Raw genomic sequence first — 14,849 nt, 5'->3', positions numbered from 1 at the left:
ACTGACGACTGAGAATGGCAGATTCAGATAAGGGGTTGATTCAAACTTCAGTAATCTTGTAGTAAAAGATATATTTCCATCATTCTTCTAGTAGGCTGGTCTTCACTGGTTCCATCCAACCTGCCTACTCCCTCCACATTTCTTCCCCTTTCAAAATTTTCCCATGTGGATGAGCCCTCTTTCCAACAAAACAGCAAGATCCTGAAGGGTAAGATGGTAAGATGGGTCTTTCCCTTCTCTGCATCTCTTGACTCCCTCCCTCTGCTCGCCAGTGCCCAGGCTGGTACCATCTATGATCTAATGACTGCTTTAAAAAAAAAAACAAAAAAAAACAAAAACAACAACAAAAAAAACATGGCTCAGTCGCCTGGGTGGCTCAGTCGCCTGGGTGGCTCAGTCGGTTAGGTATCTGCGTTCAGCTCAGGCCATAATCCTGGGGTCCTGAGATCAAGCCCCACATCAGACTCCCTGCTCTGTGGGGAGCCTCCTTCTCCCTCTCCCTGCCGCCTCCCCCTCCTTGTGGCCCCTCTCTTCTCTCAAATAAAATCTTTAGAAACAAAACAAAACAAAAAAAATGCCTCATCTTTGCAGAGCACACAGATGCAGCTAGAGCTCTCCACTCATGGAACCTTAATCTCAAACCAAATGAGACTCCAAATAAAACTCCCTCCAGAAAAGAGCTGCTCCAGAAGAGGGAGAAGCATTCAAACTACCAAGCTGGCATTTCTACCCACCTGAAAACTTCAACTGCACTCCACGAATAAAACACAAAGAAAACCACAGCTTTGTTTTGCATTTCTTCCATGGTGCCAAAGATGATAAACAAAATGAAATTTCTTCCAAGAAGCTATTAAAAGAATCCACAAGAGAGGAAAAAGTTTAAATATATATTCTACAAAAACTATATAAATGCATTACCTAAAACCTAGTGCCTCTAAATTCAAGGTAAATAGAAAAAAACTGAGGGCTGCCTAGCTGGCTCAGTCGGTGGAGCAGGCAACTCCTGATCTCAGGGTCGTGAAATTCAAGCCCCACACTGGGGGGGGGGGGGTAGAGATTACTTAAAAAATTAAAAAGCAACAAAATCTTTTTAAAAAGGAAAGAAAAAGGCTGAGCTCAGCTAGTTAAGCTTCTGCTCCAGTTTTGGAGCAAGTTAAAGTACCCAGAGCAGTCTTTCTGAATAGACTGTGTATACATGTGTAAATATATCATCACAAATAGCGTATTTTCAAAAATGCTCACACACATTCAGATGCAGTTTAAAGAACGCTGCCAGAAGCCCACTTGTGTCTGCAGACCCCAAGTTTAGATCCAGAGCGTTACCAGTGTGGCAGTCACCCCTAAGTAACTACTATCTTGTGTTAACCATTCCATTGCTTCCCTTTATAGGTTTACTGCTTATGTACGTAGTTCTAAATAGTATCCTGTTTTACTCTTGCCTGGTTTTTTTCACTCTGTTTTTAAACTTTCTGAAATAGATCGTATTATTCTGTGACTTGTTTCTTACTGTTGTTATGCTTCCAAGACGCATCCATGTTGGCACGTATGGTGCTGTCCAACACCAGGAGGCTCGGCTCACGCTGCATTCTACATGAATGGCACTCCCCAGAGCCGTGCGCTGTGATGATACCGAACCCCTCCCTTCCACTCCACCCTAGAAATTCTAGCCTCATGCTTACCTGCACTACCCTTTGATCTACAAAAAATACTATTCCACATGAGCGGGTCACTCGCTTATCCTCTTTGATTTTTTAGACTGAACAAAACAGCCTCTCTATCCAAGAACAGAGAACCCAGGAGTAACAAGGGTTACAATCACCCTTTACCCATGCCATTGATACTATCAGAATGCCAGAGCTGATGTACCAGAGAAGGGTAGAACTATAGAAAGAATACTCCAGAAGAGACTAACCAGCAATCACCTGTTTCCCCCTGAGTCTGGGTAGGTGGGATTTAATAGTATATAATCTCATGGTGAGGAAATAGGGCAAGGAAGTTAAAAGACTTTGATGCCCTGTTCCTGATAGCAATCTTCCAAATACTAGAAAATACAGATGTATTGAGGGAGGGGGGAATCCCCATATCAGTCAAAAGAGTCCCCTGCATATATGGAAGAAAGCCCAAAGTGCAAAGCTCCTAGGATTGCAATGCCTTCACCTACTCAAGCTGGGAGCAGACCAAGCACATCTCTACCTGAAAAGATTGTGGGTAAGTTTTTCTGCTTCTGCTTGAGAATCAGGTTCCCCTCATCTTAAAGCCTTTTTATAACTTTGTGATTTTAAGATGTTATAAACAAACCAACCAGACTGGAAATGGTAAAAGTCTACTTTGGAAAATATCCCTGGGCTTTGAGTTTTCCTCCTTGTTCAGAGAAAATCATGCTACTCCTGTGCAAAGAGAGATTTTTATGCATTGAGACTTCCCAGCTAATTACAGCATACCTACTAAACACTGAAATCTGAGGTCAACTGTTCAGTACCTGGATAAGACAAGGGATCACTGGTGACTTAGTGACGCCAATTGCTGCATTGATAGTTTCCACAACTGACAGCATCTGGCAGAAATACATCATGTCGGCCAAGGTATGGAATGTGTCATAGAAGGACTCTATGGGACAAAGATACATTAAGGGTAAGTCACGATGGGATGACCACTGGCTGTTATACTATATGTTGGCAAGTTGAATTTAAATAAAATATTTTTTTAAAAGGGTAAGTAAAAAAAAAAAGAAAGAAACCCAAAACAAAAATAAAGGGTAAGTCAAGTAGCTAATTCCAACAGAATTATTTATCAAACTAGATAACTCCTTGCATGAAAGGAATTTAAAGATAAGTATAATAAACAGCCAGTCAGACTCAAGTTTACTCTCCAAACTAAGCCGGTGGGAACAAGCCTGTGAGGTCATGAATAGTGAACTCTACTAGTTATTAGAAAGTTAACACATAAACCCTGTATGTCCTTCTCATTTTAAAAGGCAAGGAAATTACAAAATTAAAAATAAATAAATAAATAAATAAAAAGGGATCCCTGGGTGGCGGCAGCGGTTTGGCGCCTGCCTTTGGCCCAGGGCACGATCCTGGAGACCCGGGATCGAATCCCACATCGGGCTCCCGGTGCATGGAGCCTGCTTCTCCCTCTGCCTGTGTCTCTGCCTCTCTCTCTCTCTCTGTGTGACTATCATAAATAAATAAAAATTAAAAAAATAAATAAATAAAAGGCAAGGAAAGGGCAGCCCCAGTGGCTCAGCAGTTTAGCGCTGCCTTCAGCCCAGGGCGTGATCCTGGAGACCCGGGATCGAGTCCCGCGTCGGGCTCCCTGCATGGAGCCTGCTTCTCCCTCTGCCTGTGTCTCTGCCTCTCTCTCTCTCTCTCTCTCTCTCTCTGTGTGTGTCTCTCATGAATAAATAAATAAAATCTTAAAAATAAATAAATAAATAAATAAATAAATAAATAAATAAATAAATAAATAAATAAATATAAAAATAAAAATAAAAGGCAAGGAAAAGAAAGCATACCTAGACTTCCTTCAGTTACTATAAGCTGAAAAGCCAATGTAACAGGCCGGAGATCAGTCTGGTCAGATCCATTATCTCACTGGATTCAAAATTAAATTATAGCACATATACTGAATGCAATCTAGCCTATGAAAATCTCAAAATTGTACAATCATAAATAAACGCAGAGGTCCAAAAGTAGTGAATAAAACTTTCAAAAACTTTATTTGCATTTTACATATTTCATCTTAATAACTCTTATTTTAAGAATCTATCCTAACTACAAAATCTAAAATGAAAAAAAAAAAATCCACAAAAGTTTCTGAGGCACAAAGTCTTTCTCCGAAGCATTTTTCCCAAGTATATTAAAGTAGTGTTTGTCTGAATACCTAAGCACATAGAAAGTTGGAGTAAACTACAGTAGAGCTACTTCATGGAATATTATGTAATGATTTTAAATGACAATTATTGCTTATAGGACCATCAGTGATTGCAGTATCAGCTGTGAGCGGACCATAAAATAAAATCCTTTACTTTTCATACTGATCCTTACTTGGCACCCTGCACTCCTACATTCTTCTTGCCATGTTTCTCAACCAAGGTACTATTGATATTGCAGGCAGGACAATCTTTTGGCCTGCCTTCACCGTGCACGAGGTTTAGGGTTCTTGGCTCCCTGCCTATGAAATACAAGGACTGGCCCCAAGGACCTGGCACAGTTAGGCCAGTGACCAACAAAGATGACATTTGTAGGAGTCCCCAGAAGGTCTGGTTTAAACATCAGTTGAATAAAAAAGGCCCTTGCAAAAAAAACTTAAAGAAGCCCTCTAAATATTTTTGCAAAACTGATCTGCTCTACTATCCTGCTACAAAGTCAAATGCGAAATGAAGAACGGTTTATAGTGTTATCATATAATTTTGACAGAAAAATTCCAACAGTAATTTAGTTCAGAATTAGATGAATTCTTTTCTTTGGAAGAATTAACGTAAAATTACAACGGCAACTTAGATTTTGCTACATATAAGACAAAAACAACTTATTCTCTCAATTTTAAATCTCCCATTTCAAGATAAAATCCCAACCAAATCTTTTTGTCAACATTTCCAATGAAATTCTGGTGTCCATTTTAAGGGGATTCACATTAAGGTGGCATTTCTCCTCAGATAAATCTTTGAAAAATGAAGACCTCCCGTTGGGAAAACACAAAGCTGTGACTAAAGATTTGGCATGTGCTGAACAAAAATTAGATCTCGTGGCTTTGCTAGGAGTTTACATCCCTGTCTCAATTCAGGCATAGATGCTGAATTTCTCAAATGATAATTACAAAGAATTTTATTAACAAAATGCTTATAATTTTGCTTTTAAAACCAGACAGAAAATTGTGGACACACACAGTAGGATTATAATTTCTAAATCTTAAAAAAAAAAAAAAAAGTCAGTCGGGGTGGCTCAGTGGTTTAGCACTGCCTTCGGCCCAGGGTGTGATCCTGGAGACCTGGGATCAAGTCCCGCATTGGGCTTCCTGCATGGAGCAAGCTTCTCCCTCTGCCAGTGTCTCTGCCTCTCTCTCTCTCTCTCTCTCTCTCTCTCTCTGTGTCTCTCATGAATAAATAAATAAAATCTTTAAATAATAATAATAATAATAATTTCTAACTGCAGGAGAAAAACTAAAAGGAAATGTATGGCTATATTAATAGTGATGGACAACGGCTTATTTACCTCCTCTTCTCTCCCCCCACACCTCTACCCTGGTTTCCCCCTCTTTCCAACAAATTAGCTTAAATCACCATGTTTACTTTTATAATTTGAAAACAAAAAAACTGTTTTAAGCAGTAAAAGGCACTCATGTTAATGGGAGGAGAGATACTATAATGTGGTAGTATAATACAGTATACTGTCTGGACAGTATACATGGAAATCCTTAAAAATGATCTCCCATTTAATCTCACAATTCCATATCAGGAATCGTTCCTTGCTCCTGAGAAAGCTTTGTGGGTTGGAAGGATATACACGAAGGTGCCAAGGATCTGTTGCTCTCATAGATGGGATTACAGTAGAGTGTTTATTTAAGTCTTTGTTTTCTGATTTTTCTGTAATTAACACATTGTATTTTTAACACATTTTTATAATTGGAAATTTTTTTTAAATTTAATTTTTTAAAAATCTTATCTATCTACTCATGAGAGACACAGAGGGAGAGGCAGAGACATAGGTAGAGGGAAAGGGAGGTACAGGCTCCCTGTGGGGAGCCTGATGCAGGACTGGATCCTAGGACCCTGGGATTATGCCTTGAGCCAAAGGCAGATGCTCAACCACTGAGCCACTCAGGTGCCTCAGGAACAATCTTTTTAAAAAATAAAATTAGAGCGCCTGGGCTCTTAGAATTCCTTAAGAGAGACCTAGGTAAGCTCAAACAAGAGTTTCTAGACAAGCCCAAGAGTTTGCTAGTGTTTCCTCAGCAACAAGTTTAGCAAGTACATGTTTACATGAAAAACGAAGTCTCTGTGTGGAATTTGCCATTTACCAACATCCTTCATTCAAAAGGGAAAAACCGCAAATGGCAAACTGGGTGCAAGGCACCAGGTGCCAGGTCCTTATCACGTCTTCTGAGGACGGGTAAGGGAAGAATTAAACCAGCAGCTCCATTCCAGAAGGTGGTTTAGTAAGGGGCTGAGAGCCAAAATAGAAATTACAAATCCAAGCAGCTTAAACACATGACCCAGATAACTTAGGAGCTTTGGGACTAGATCACCTAATGGCCTGCAGGCTTGCACAGGTACACGGAGAATCAATCTAACAACGTTAAATGAAATTATCAGGTATTTGCGTGTCCCTTTCATTCCATGGAACTTGTGATCAATCCATAGTAATAAGAACCACAGGTTGGAGACTTGCCTTCTTTAAGTAACTCATCTGTAGACCTTTGGTCACACGTGACGATAAGACACTAGGCATTTGAGAAGTTCTTCACTAGCCTGCCACTGGTGCTTTGCAGAATTCTAGGCCATTAAGAAGGCTGGACAAATGACATGTACTTCTTTGAAATGACTCTAGAGCTACCGACAATTCACTTACTACAAACCTCAGATGGGAAAATTTAGGACTAAAGATAAAATAGACTATAGGACATTTTTCTTTTTTTAAACAGAGCTTGTATTTTCAATTATACTTCTATTTTTCCTATTTCTTGTACAAAATATGGACAAATTTCTAAATTACCCACATCCAAACCATTTTCGAATGATGAATTCTTTTCACTCTTTTTACATGTATTGGTTCAGTTTTTTCCCCCTTTTTATATGATATGATGAAAATGGAAGAACAAATTGATATATTATTTTTTAGCCTATCGTATTTCTCCATGTTATATGAACTCTTTAAGTACTTTATATCTGCTTCACAACATTCCACTGAGCAAATATGCTAAAGTAATCCCTCACTGATGGGCATCTAGGTAGTTTCTAACTTGTCACTAATATAAGTAATGCCAAAATGTGTATGTTTTTTAAAAAGCTTTTTTTTTTGTAGTTTCAGTTACTATAGTTTCAAGGATATCAGTGACGAACAGTTCAGTGTCTTGAAACGCTTTGCCAAATGATTTTCCAAAAGAGTCATTGTACTTCTATACCCTCCCAGTGACCACCAGAGTGTCTATTTTAGCATATGTCCTCTTGAATTAGGTACTGCTTTAACTTTGCAAAACTGACAAAGAAAAATCTGATTTTTATTTCCTTTGTCATTATTGAGTTAAACATTTTTCTGTATATTAAAGAGTTTCCCTCTTGGGAACTGCCTGCACCTGACTTCTGTTTATCTATTCCATAGAGTCTATACATTTTAAAATCAATTTGTAACAAACTCTTTACAGGTAATCAACCTTTGTTAGTATTTGTTGCAATTTTCTACCAACCCTCATCCCCATGCTACTAACCTCAATATACTTTTAATCTTTGTGTTATCTTAGCTGAGGTATTTTTAGATATATAGGAATTTAGATATTTTATGTAGTCAAATATATTAACCTATTCTTTATGATTTCTCCTTTTTTACCTTAGAAAGTAATAACCTTCTGGGACACCTGGGTGGCTCAGTGGTTGAGCATCTGCCTTCAGCTCAGGGCGTGATCCTGAAGTCCAGGATCGAGTTCCACATTGAGCTCCCTGTGGGGAGCCTGCTTCTCCCTCTGCCTGTGTCTCTCTCATGAATAAATAAACAAAATCTTAAGAAAAAAAAAAAAAAAGCCCTAACCTTCCACATGAGATTTTTTTTTTTTTAAGATTTTATTTATTTATTCATGAGAGAGACACAGGCAGAGGGAGAAGCAGGCCCCATGCAGGGAGCCTGCCGTGGGACTCGATCTTGGGTCTCCAGGATCACGCCCTGGGCTGAAGGCGGCACTAAACCACTGACCCACCTGGGCTGCCCCCACATAAAATTTTTATAAACATTTATTCGATCTTCTGTTATGTTTTAAATCTTTGACACAGACTCTTAAATCCTCTAGGGGAATTTATTTTTGTATACAATGTGAGGAAAAGAGTCAGATTCCTTGCCTCCCTCATGCACCCAAACCTAACCAATTTTTCCTGGAAACATTATTAGAATTCCCACCCAAGGGCAGCCCAGGTGGCTCAGCGGTTTGGCGCCACCTTCAGCCCAGGGCGTGATCCTGGAGAGACCCAGGATTGAGTCCCACGTCGGGCTCCCTGCATGGAGCCTACTTCTCCCTTGGCCTGTGTCTCTGTCTCTCTCTCTGTGGCTCACGAATGAATAAATAAATACTTAAAAAAAAAAAAAAAAAAGAATTCCCACCCAATAAAAATGTATTGGCTATTTCCATTTCCACTGATTCATGATTCCTTTTATATCGTACATATAACTGATATATATATATATAATGTACATATATATTTATTTACATTTTATATATATATATAAAATATAAGAGCTATTTTTGGACTATCTTATCTGCTCTATTGGTTATTCTCTTCTTATACTCATGCTACATCATTTTAATTATCATTCTTTCATATCAGACAGAAAGTGCTCTCCCATTACCCTTTCCTACTCCAAATTTTATTACCTATTTGTTGTTCACAATACAATTTCAGAATACTTTAGATCACATTCTCAAAAATTTTCCATTGTCATTTACTTTTTGCCCGAATTTCTGTTAAATGTACAAGTTAATTTTTAAAAAACCATACAAGTTAATGTGTCAAGAATGAATATCATCATGATAGTCTTTTCATTCGTTTTTGGAATAGCCCCTTTGAGAATCTACTTAGGTTCCCAAAGGGTGAGATCCTTTTTGTTTTTGTTTTTTGAGATCCCTTTTGGACTTGCATTAACTTTGGCACCAGAAATACCATATAAGTTTATTTGGTTATAAATGAACTGCCATGTCATGAACAGAGAAAGGAACGCAGCCCAAGAGGCACCTCTGGCCAGCTGTATGAATGGGGGCAATTTCTTAGCCTGTTCCCTCACTTGCTAAGTGGACACAATCTCCAGTCAGCTTGTTTCACAAGGCCAAGGGAAATCAGAGACACGGAAGTTGCCACACAAACGTGGGGGGGTTATTATTAATATCAAAGGTAGAGTATTATTGATACCTTCGGTGGATAGTAGGCTAAACTACTGGCAAAAGGAAAGTTTGTGTTGAAATTTTGTGCTTGCCTTTTCCCAAAATAAAGAACCGCACGGTCATGTTGACAAAGATCCAGGAGAATCCCAAGAACTGCACGAGGTTATACATGAACAGGTATCCTTTCTTCAAGCTTGTAAGAGCTGAAAAGCAAAGCAAGATAAGAAACTATTACAAGCAGAGCTGCAGCAGGAGCAGAGTGTGGGGCAGACCTGGATGACTGCACCCCTCTCTTGCACTGGGTGCCCTGAGCTCCCAAACAGATACCTGGCCAGATCTGCACCAGCCTGCACTCCTAAGCCCAAAGAGAAAGTCGTAAAGTCATAGACACTGCATTCCAAGGTACGTCTTTACCAGTCCTTCTCCTCATGGCTTGAATGTACAGACATAATAAATCCAAGGAGAAAAAAGAAAAACTACTTCTGGCAAAGCATGACCATCTTAGGAAGCAATGTAGAAGGCAAACAGAGCTACACTTAGCTCCTGCTCTTGTCATTTTCATATAAACTAGTTTAATTGTTCTTGCAATTTTTTTTAAGTTCACGTATGGCAAACTAACTCAGAGAAACAGAAATAGAACAAGAAAAGAATTCTGGCATTTGATCACATACGCATTCAACCAAGCATCAACTGCACACCTACAACGTGAGAGGTCCTGAGGGGTACCCCTGGAATTCAAAGATGTTAAGACTTGATGTCCCTTCAAAGAACTTACAATCTGAAAGCCGTAATACAAGATAGAGAGGAACAGGTAGCTGTCTTGTGAAACCCTTAAGGTGAGAAAATGATATCGAGCCAGGGAAGTGGGAAGCAGGCAGGTCAGTGGAGATGGCAAGGTGCCTGCTCTGGGCTTTGGAAGACGGGGAGAATGAGGATATGACCAAAGAAGGCAAAGTACAGATTGAGAGGCAGAAGGATAAGGAACGTTAATTTGCTCTGCAGCCTAAGGCTCGTGAAGACACAGCCAATTACAGAGTTAAGGAAGAAGTAAGGAGCTTAGAATCATAGTGGAGTCCAGGGAGTGGGGCAAAGGTAAGGATAATTCTCAAGAGAAGAGCTATGGAGTTCAGAACTTGCTGCTACGTATTTATTCCTAGGCTACAGACACTTTGCACATAACCCCTCGGCTGATACTCAAATGACCACACTCAATAGTGTGCTCCATCAAAAGCAATCTAGTAATAAGGACCCAAGAGTCAGACTTTTCACAGCACTTTAACTAAGGCTTTTTCTTCGCCATCCTAAAGAACTTATTTTATCAGGAAACATCATGAATTTAGATAAAACAGTGAAAGCATTATCTAACATTCCAAAAATCCCTATGTAACCATTTTTACATGGTTTTAAAGTGTATCCTTCTCAATTCCCCTAAAATTAACATAAATTTCAAATAATTTTCAAGCTCAAAATTAATTTTAATCTCAAATCTTTATTCTTTACCTCCACTAATCTTCTGCCCTCCTTTGTTTTTCTAAAGGAATATTCCTCTAAATGAGTAGTTGTTCAAATCTTTTTCTAAAGCAATGAAGCCTCCTTTTCAAAACAAACTTTATTCAGAACTTAACACATAAAACACAAAAGCAGAGCTATTCTGGTTGAAGTGGACCTGCTTGCTTGGCTATCCCTCCTAAGCATCCTGGGAACCCCTGGGGACCAGGGGACATAGTTTGAAAACAACTACTCTAAAACTTTCCCCTTCCTTACCTACAGCATGCCACAGAAGTGCCACTAAAACTTGAAAACATATGGACAAAAGGAAGCCTTTTATTTTGCTTTTCAGCATGCATTTTATACAGAGTTTCATGGTCCTCTCCCCGGAATGGAAGCTCTTAGAGAACAGGTGCTCTGATGAATTCATTGGCTCCACCCCTCAAGGGCTGGCAACCATGCTTCCACACAGCAGGAGGTTAATGGAGAGCTGCTGCATTTACTCTGTATCACCCCGAGGACAATACACGTGCAGAGCTTCTTGCTTATAAGTGTTCAGACATAGAGAAACAGGAATAGATTTTTTGAGGTTGACAACCCCACTTATCTGTGAAACAGCCCTTAAGATCCCAATTGGGAGAAAAACACCAAGCTGGAAAAAGTGTGGCCTTGGATCTACATGGTATTTCCATGTTATGCAGGACCTGCAGGGCCTGCTGCCACCTGACATTAGGCCAGTCCGGGAGACTATGGTTCTTCCATTCTGCTCTACCAGCTTTGGTGCCCTCAAATGATGTTAGACTCCAAACAGAAGGGAAACAGTAAAAGGGAGGCTTCTGATGTGGGTATGCACAGCATAAGCACTGGACATTAAGGATTCCTCATACCTCGTGTACACAGTATTAGCTCTCCTACCACATCCATACCCCCATTTCTATCATTAGTTAACTGGTAACAACCACAGCACCAGGAGCAACTTACTTTCAGGGGAGCCTTGGCTTTCAATTCTTAGTTTATTTAGGCGTTCTTCTTCCTAGAATTTGGACAGAAGTTTTCCAAGAATACAGGTTAGAATTCTCAGATGCCTGCAAAAGTCCACATGCTAGATAGGTGACCTGACACCCTCAAAGCCACCTCCTCCAATCGTGTTCATGCTTCACTGGGGCAAACGTCCTAGTTCATGGTGCCAAAAAGCCTGACTTACTGGGTAACAGTAGCACCACAGCATGCCCATCCTCCAATGCTCACAGAATTAAACCAATCAGCTGGCTTCCAAACTACAAAGTGGATAGTCTTAGAATATTGGAGCCGGAAAACACCCCTAGAAGGTTTGTCACAGTCATAGAAACAAAATAGAGTTTTAGGGCAGGAAATAGATCACTGTTTTAACAATTCTAGATTTTTAGTATTTTTCTGGAAGCTAAAATCACGTCTCAACATCAGTAAGAACTCACATCAAGTCAATATAAATACAGATGAACACATACAGAAATATTTATAGGTATAGGCATGTTTATATATAGGTATGTTTATACATACGTATAAAAATATTTGTATTTATAGGTATAGGTATATGTATGGGCCAGTCTGCACACATACAGTTCTTCATGCTGTCACCTGAGAGGGTCTAGAAGCAACAGCTAGAGCCCAGATCTTGGCTTCCACTACTATTCGCAAATAAAAAGAACAGCTTCTTGAAGAAAGACTGACTCTACGGCTGGAGCTGGGAATACACAAGATAAGCCTGGGGCAGCTTATAGTGCTGGAAATTAAGGATGTCCCCCCAAAAAGCCCCCCGCCAAAAGCCTCACAATGACGGAACTTTGTCAAAAAGGACACAAGAACTAATGGGAACAGCGTCCAACGGCCAAAGCTAGAACATCATGAACAACAAAATAAATAACACAGTATGGGGTTATAACTCAAACTATAAAATAAATATTCATCAGTCCATATGGATATAAATAAATGATTGAATAAATAAATGGAAGAGAACACAATAGGAATGAAACCTCTGTGGTCCTCCTCCCCAAAATCCCATTACCCTCTCTGATCATGAGAAACATATTCAACAATCCCAGTTGAGGGACAGTCTACAAAACATATTACCAGTACTTCTATAAAACCATGTTTCCAGGTCTTTAACTGAATTTGTAACTTTGTCCCTATTCTATCAGACCCAGATAGGTATCTGAGGTGGCCCAAATAACATCCCAATCACTTGGGTTCCTTGGGGTCCTTACTGACCTTGGCTCTGAGCTCCATTTCTGCATCAGACTCGTCCAGCCAGCGATCAAAGTCAGGAGCCAAAAAGAGTGGGCGCTTCTCCTGCTTAGTGAGTCTCTCCCACCACTGACTCACCTTCTTCTGTACTGTGATGTTTACCTGCCTCTGGGTCAGTTTGTAAACCGGCTAGAAGAGAACATGAGAATGTGAGAATGCCCCCACCTTCCCATCCCCGACTCCTCCCCCTGCAACTGCACCAAGCCCATGTGGCTCCACGGAAGGAAGGCTCCCCTCATCCTTCTCTGTTCTCAGAACATCCAGACCAAGGGCTGGTACAGCAAAGAACTGGTAAGAATGGCACTGTCTCTGATTCCTCCAGGGAATGACACAGAAGGAAATCAGAGTAAGAAAGGCATACAGTTGTGTTATCCTAGAGGAAACTAGATGTACCTCTGGCCAGGTCTGCATCACGCAAGGCACGACATCCACTCACTCTTCCAGGGCATCTTGCTTGTCAAATGTCCTTCCCATGAAGATGACTGAATTCAAATGGTCAACAGTCCCTGGCATTGGTGAACCCTTTAGGAAAGTCTATTCAAGGCTGGAACTTGCTGGATCATTACAACTCTAACACAAGGGTCAGCCTAGGGTGTCCTCCCAACTAAACTCAAATTCTTGGAGGCTAAAGAATTTATATTTCTATAAAATATATATATATATAATATATAAAGGGCCTCTTCCTTTGCCTCTAAAGCAAGACCCACGACAGGTTCTCGACCCCTTAAACCACTGCTGACTATTAAACCAGCGAAAACAAAAATCTCCTGCACGGAGAGATCAATCTGCTCGAGCCCCCAAAGATAAGAGTGTAATTCCAGAAACTGAAATACACCTTCTATTAGATTCTCTCTTCTCCTGTCAGAGAAGCTTCCCTTGAGCTCTGAGAGAAAGGAAACGTCATTTATACTTCCCTCATTCCTTTCTGCTTCCACCTGTTCTGATTTCCACTGCCCCCGGAAGCAAAGGCACATGAAAGTAAGCCCCCAGCATGGGCTTTACCTACCTCACATAACTCTGCTCCAAGAGTGTCATACTCCTCTGTCTTCACTAACATCAGAAAATATCAGAGCTAGAAAGGACCCTAAGGATTTCTTAGTCCAACCCTTCATTTAAAACATAAGGGAGGGATCCCTGGGTGGCGCAGTGGTTTAGCGCCTGCCTTTGGCCCAGGGCGCGATCCTGGAGACCCGGGATCGAATCCCACGTCGGGCTCCCGGTGCATGGAGCCTGCTTCTCCCTCTGCCTATGTCTCTGCCCCTCTCTCTCTCTCTCTCTCTCTGAGTATCATAAATAAATTAAAAAATAAAAAATAAAAAATAAATAAATAAATAAAACATGAGGGAACTAACTCACAAAAGTGAAGAGACTTGTTCACACTGCTAAGAAAGCCAGAGCCCAGATTCACCTGAGGCTTTCTGGCTTTCCCACTCCTCTGCAGCTAAAATCGAGACTCAGTCCCCAACCAAAGGACTATATTCTCCTTTGGTTTTTATCCTTTTCCCCCCAAAACCCCAACCCCCCATATTTCACTGAACTCCTAGTATTTATTTCCTAAAATGGGAAGGGAAATGAGAAAAGAAAGAACATACCTCTGGTTTCACAAGGTCTAAGAACTCCAAGTGAAATTCATACACGTTGTCTCCTTTGGCGCCGTGTCCCTGAGCTATGAAGAAAGAAATGTGGGTTACTGAGAACTGGCAAAGTGAGGCCATCCAAAAGCTTGGTGCAGTTCTTTCAGAAGTATACAAACAGTAATGAGTCCTGCCAAAATGAGTAGGGACTTGTGAGCAGAGCCACTCAACAGCTAGATAAGCTGGATCCCGGACAAAAGTTCACCTCCATATGTCCTTCTGACGATCAGTTCCAGAACATTTACTTAATCTCCCAATGTGGCTTTGATAATATCCAGTACAAATAATAGGCAGGAAAAAGAATACCAAAAGCAAAGCCAAAGAGGTCACAGAGCTATAAATTTAACTTTCACATTTACTTTG

General features: G+C 40.4%; 1 protein-coding gene across 3 annotated transcripts in view; it reads right to left on the bottom strand.

Annotated features, from left to right (window-relative positions):
• Positions 1-14,849, bottom strand: part of HACD3 (3-hydroxyacyl-CoA dehydratase 3) — a 40,185-nt gene that overhangs the window by 6,258 nt on the left and 19,078 nt on the right. For 2 of the 3 annotated variants that reach the window (XM_077881534.1, XM_077881533.1), the window contains 6 exons: positions 14,445-14,518; positions 12,817-12,981; positions 11,551-11,602; positions 9,174-9,284; positions 2,480-2,607; positions 735-847 (listed from right to left, as the gene is read on the bottom strand). In XM_077881534.1, the coding sequence (XP_077737660.1) occupies positions 735-847; positions 2,480-2,607; positions 9,174-9,284; positions 11,551-11,602; positions 12,817-12,981; positions 14,445-14,518 (643 nt within the window). Of the gene's footprint in view, positions 1-734; positions 848-2,479; positions 2,608-9,173; positions 9,285-11,550; positions 11,603-12,816; positions 12,982-13,245; positions 13,389-14,444; positions 14,519-14,849 lie in introns of those variants that run through there. The other variant, XM_077881532.1, reaches the window with a different exon arrangement.

This window comes from Canis aureus, chromosome 32, assembly GCF_053574225.1.
Source record: "Canis aureus isolate CA01 chromosome 32, VMU_Caureus_v.1.0, whole genome shotgun sequence".
NCBI lineage: Eukaryota > Metazoa > Chordata > Mammalia > Carnivora > Canidae > Canis > Canis aureus.
Note: the sequence above shows the minus strand (reverse complement) of the source record. Positions and strands in the feature narration are given on the sequence as shown.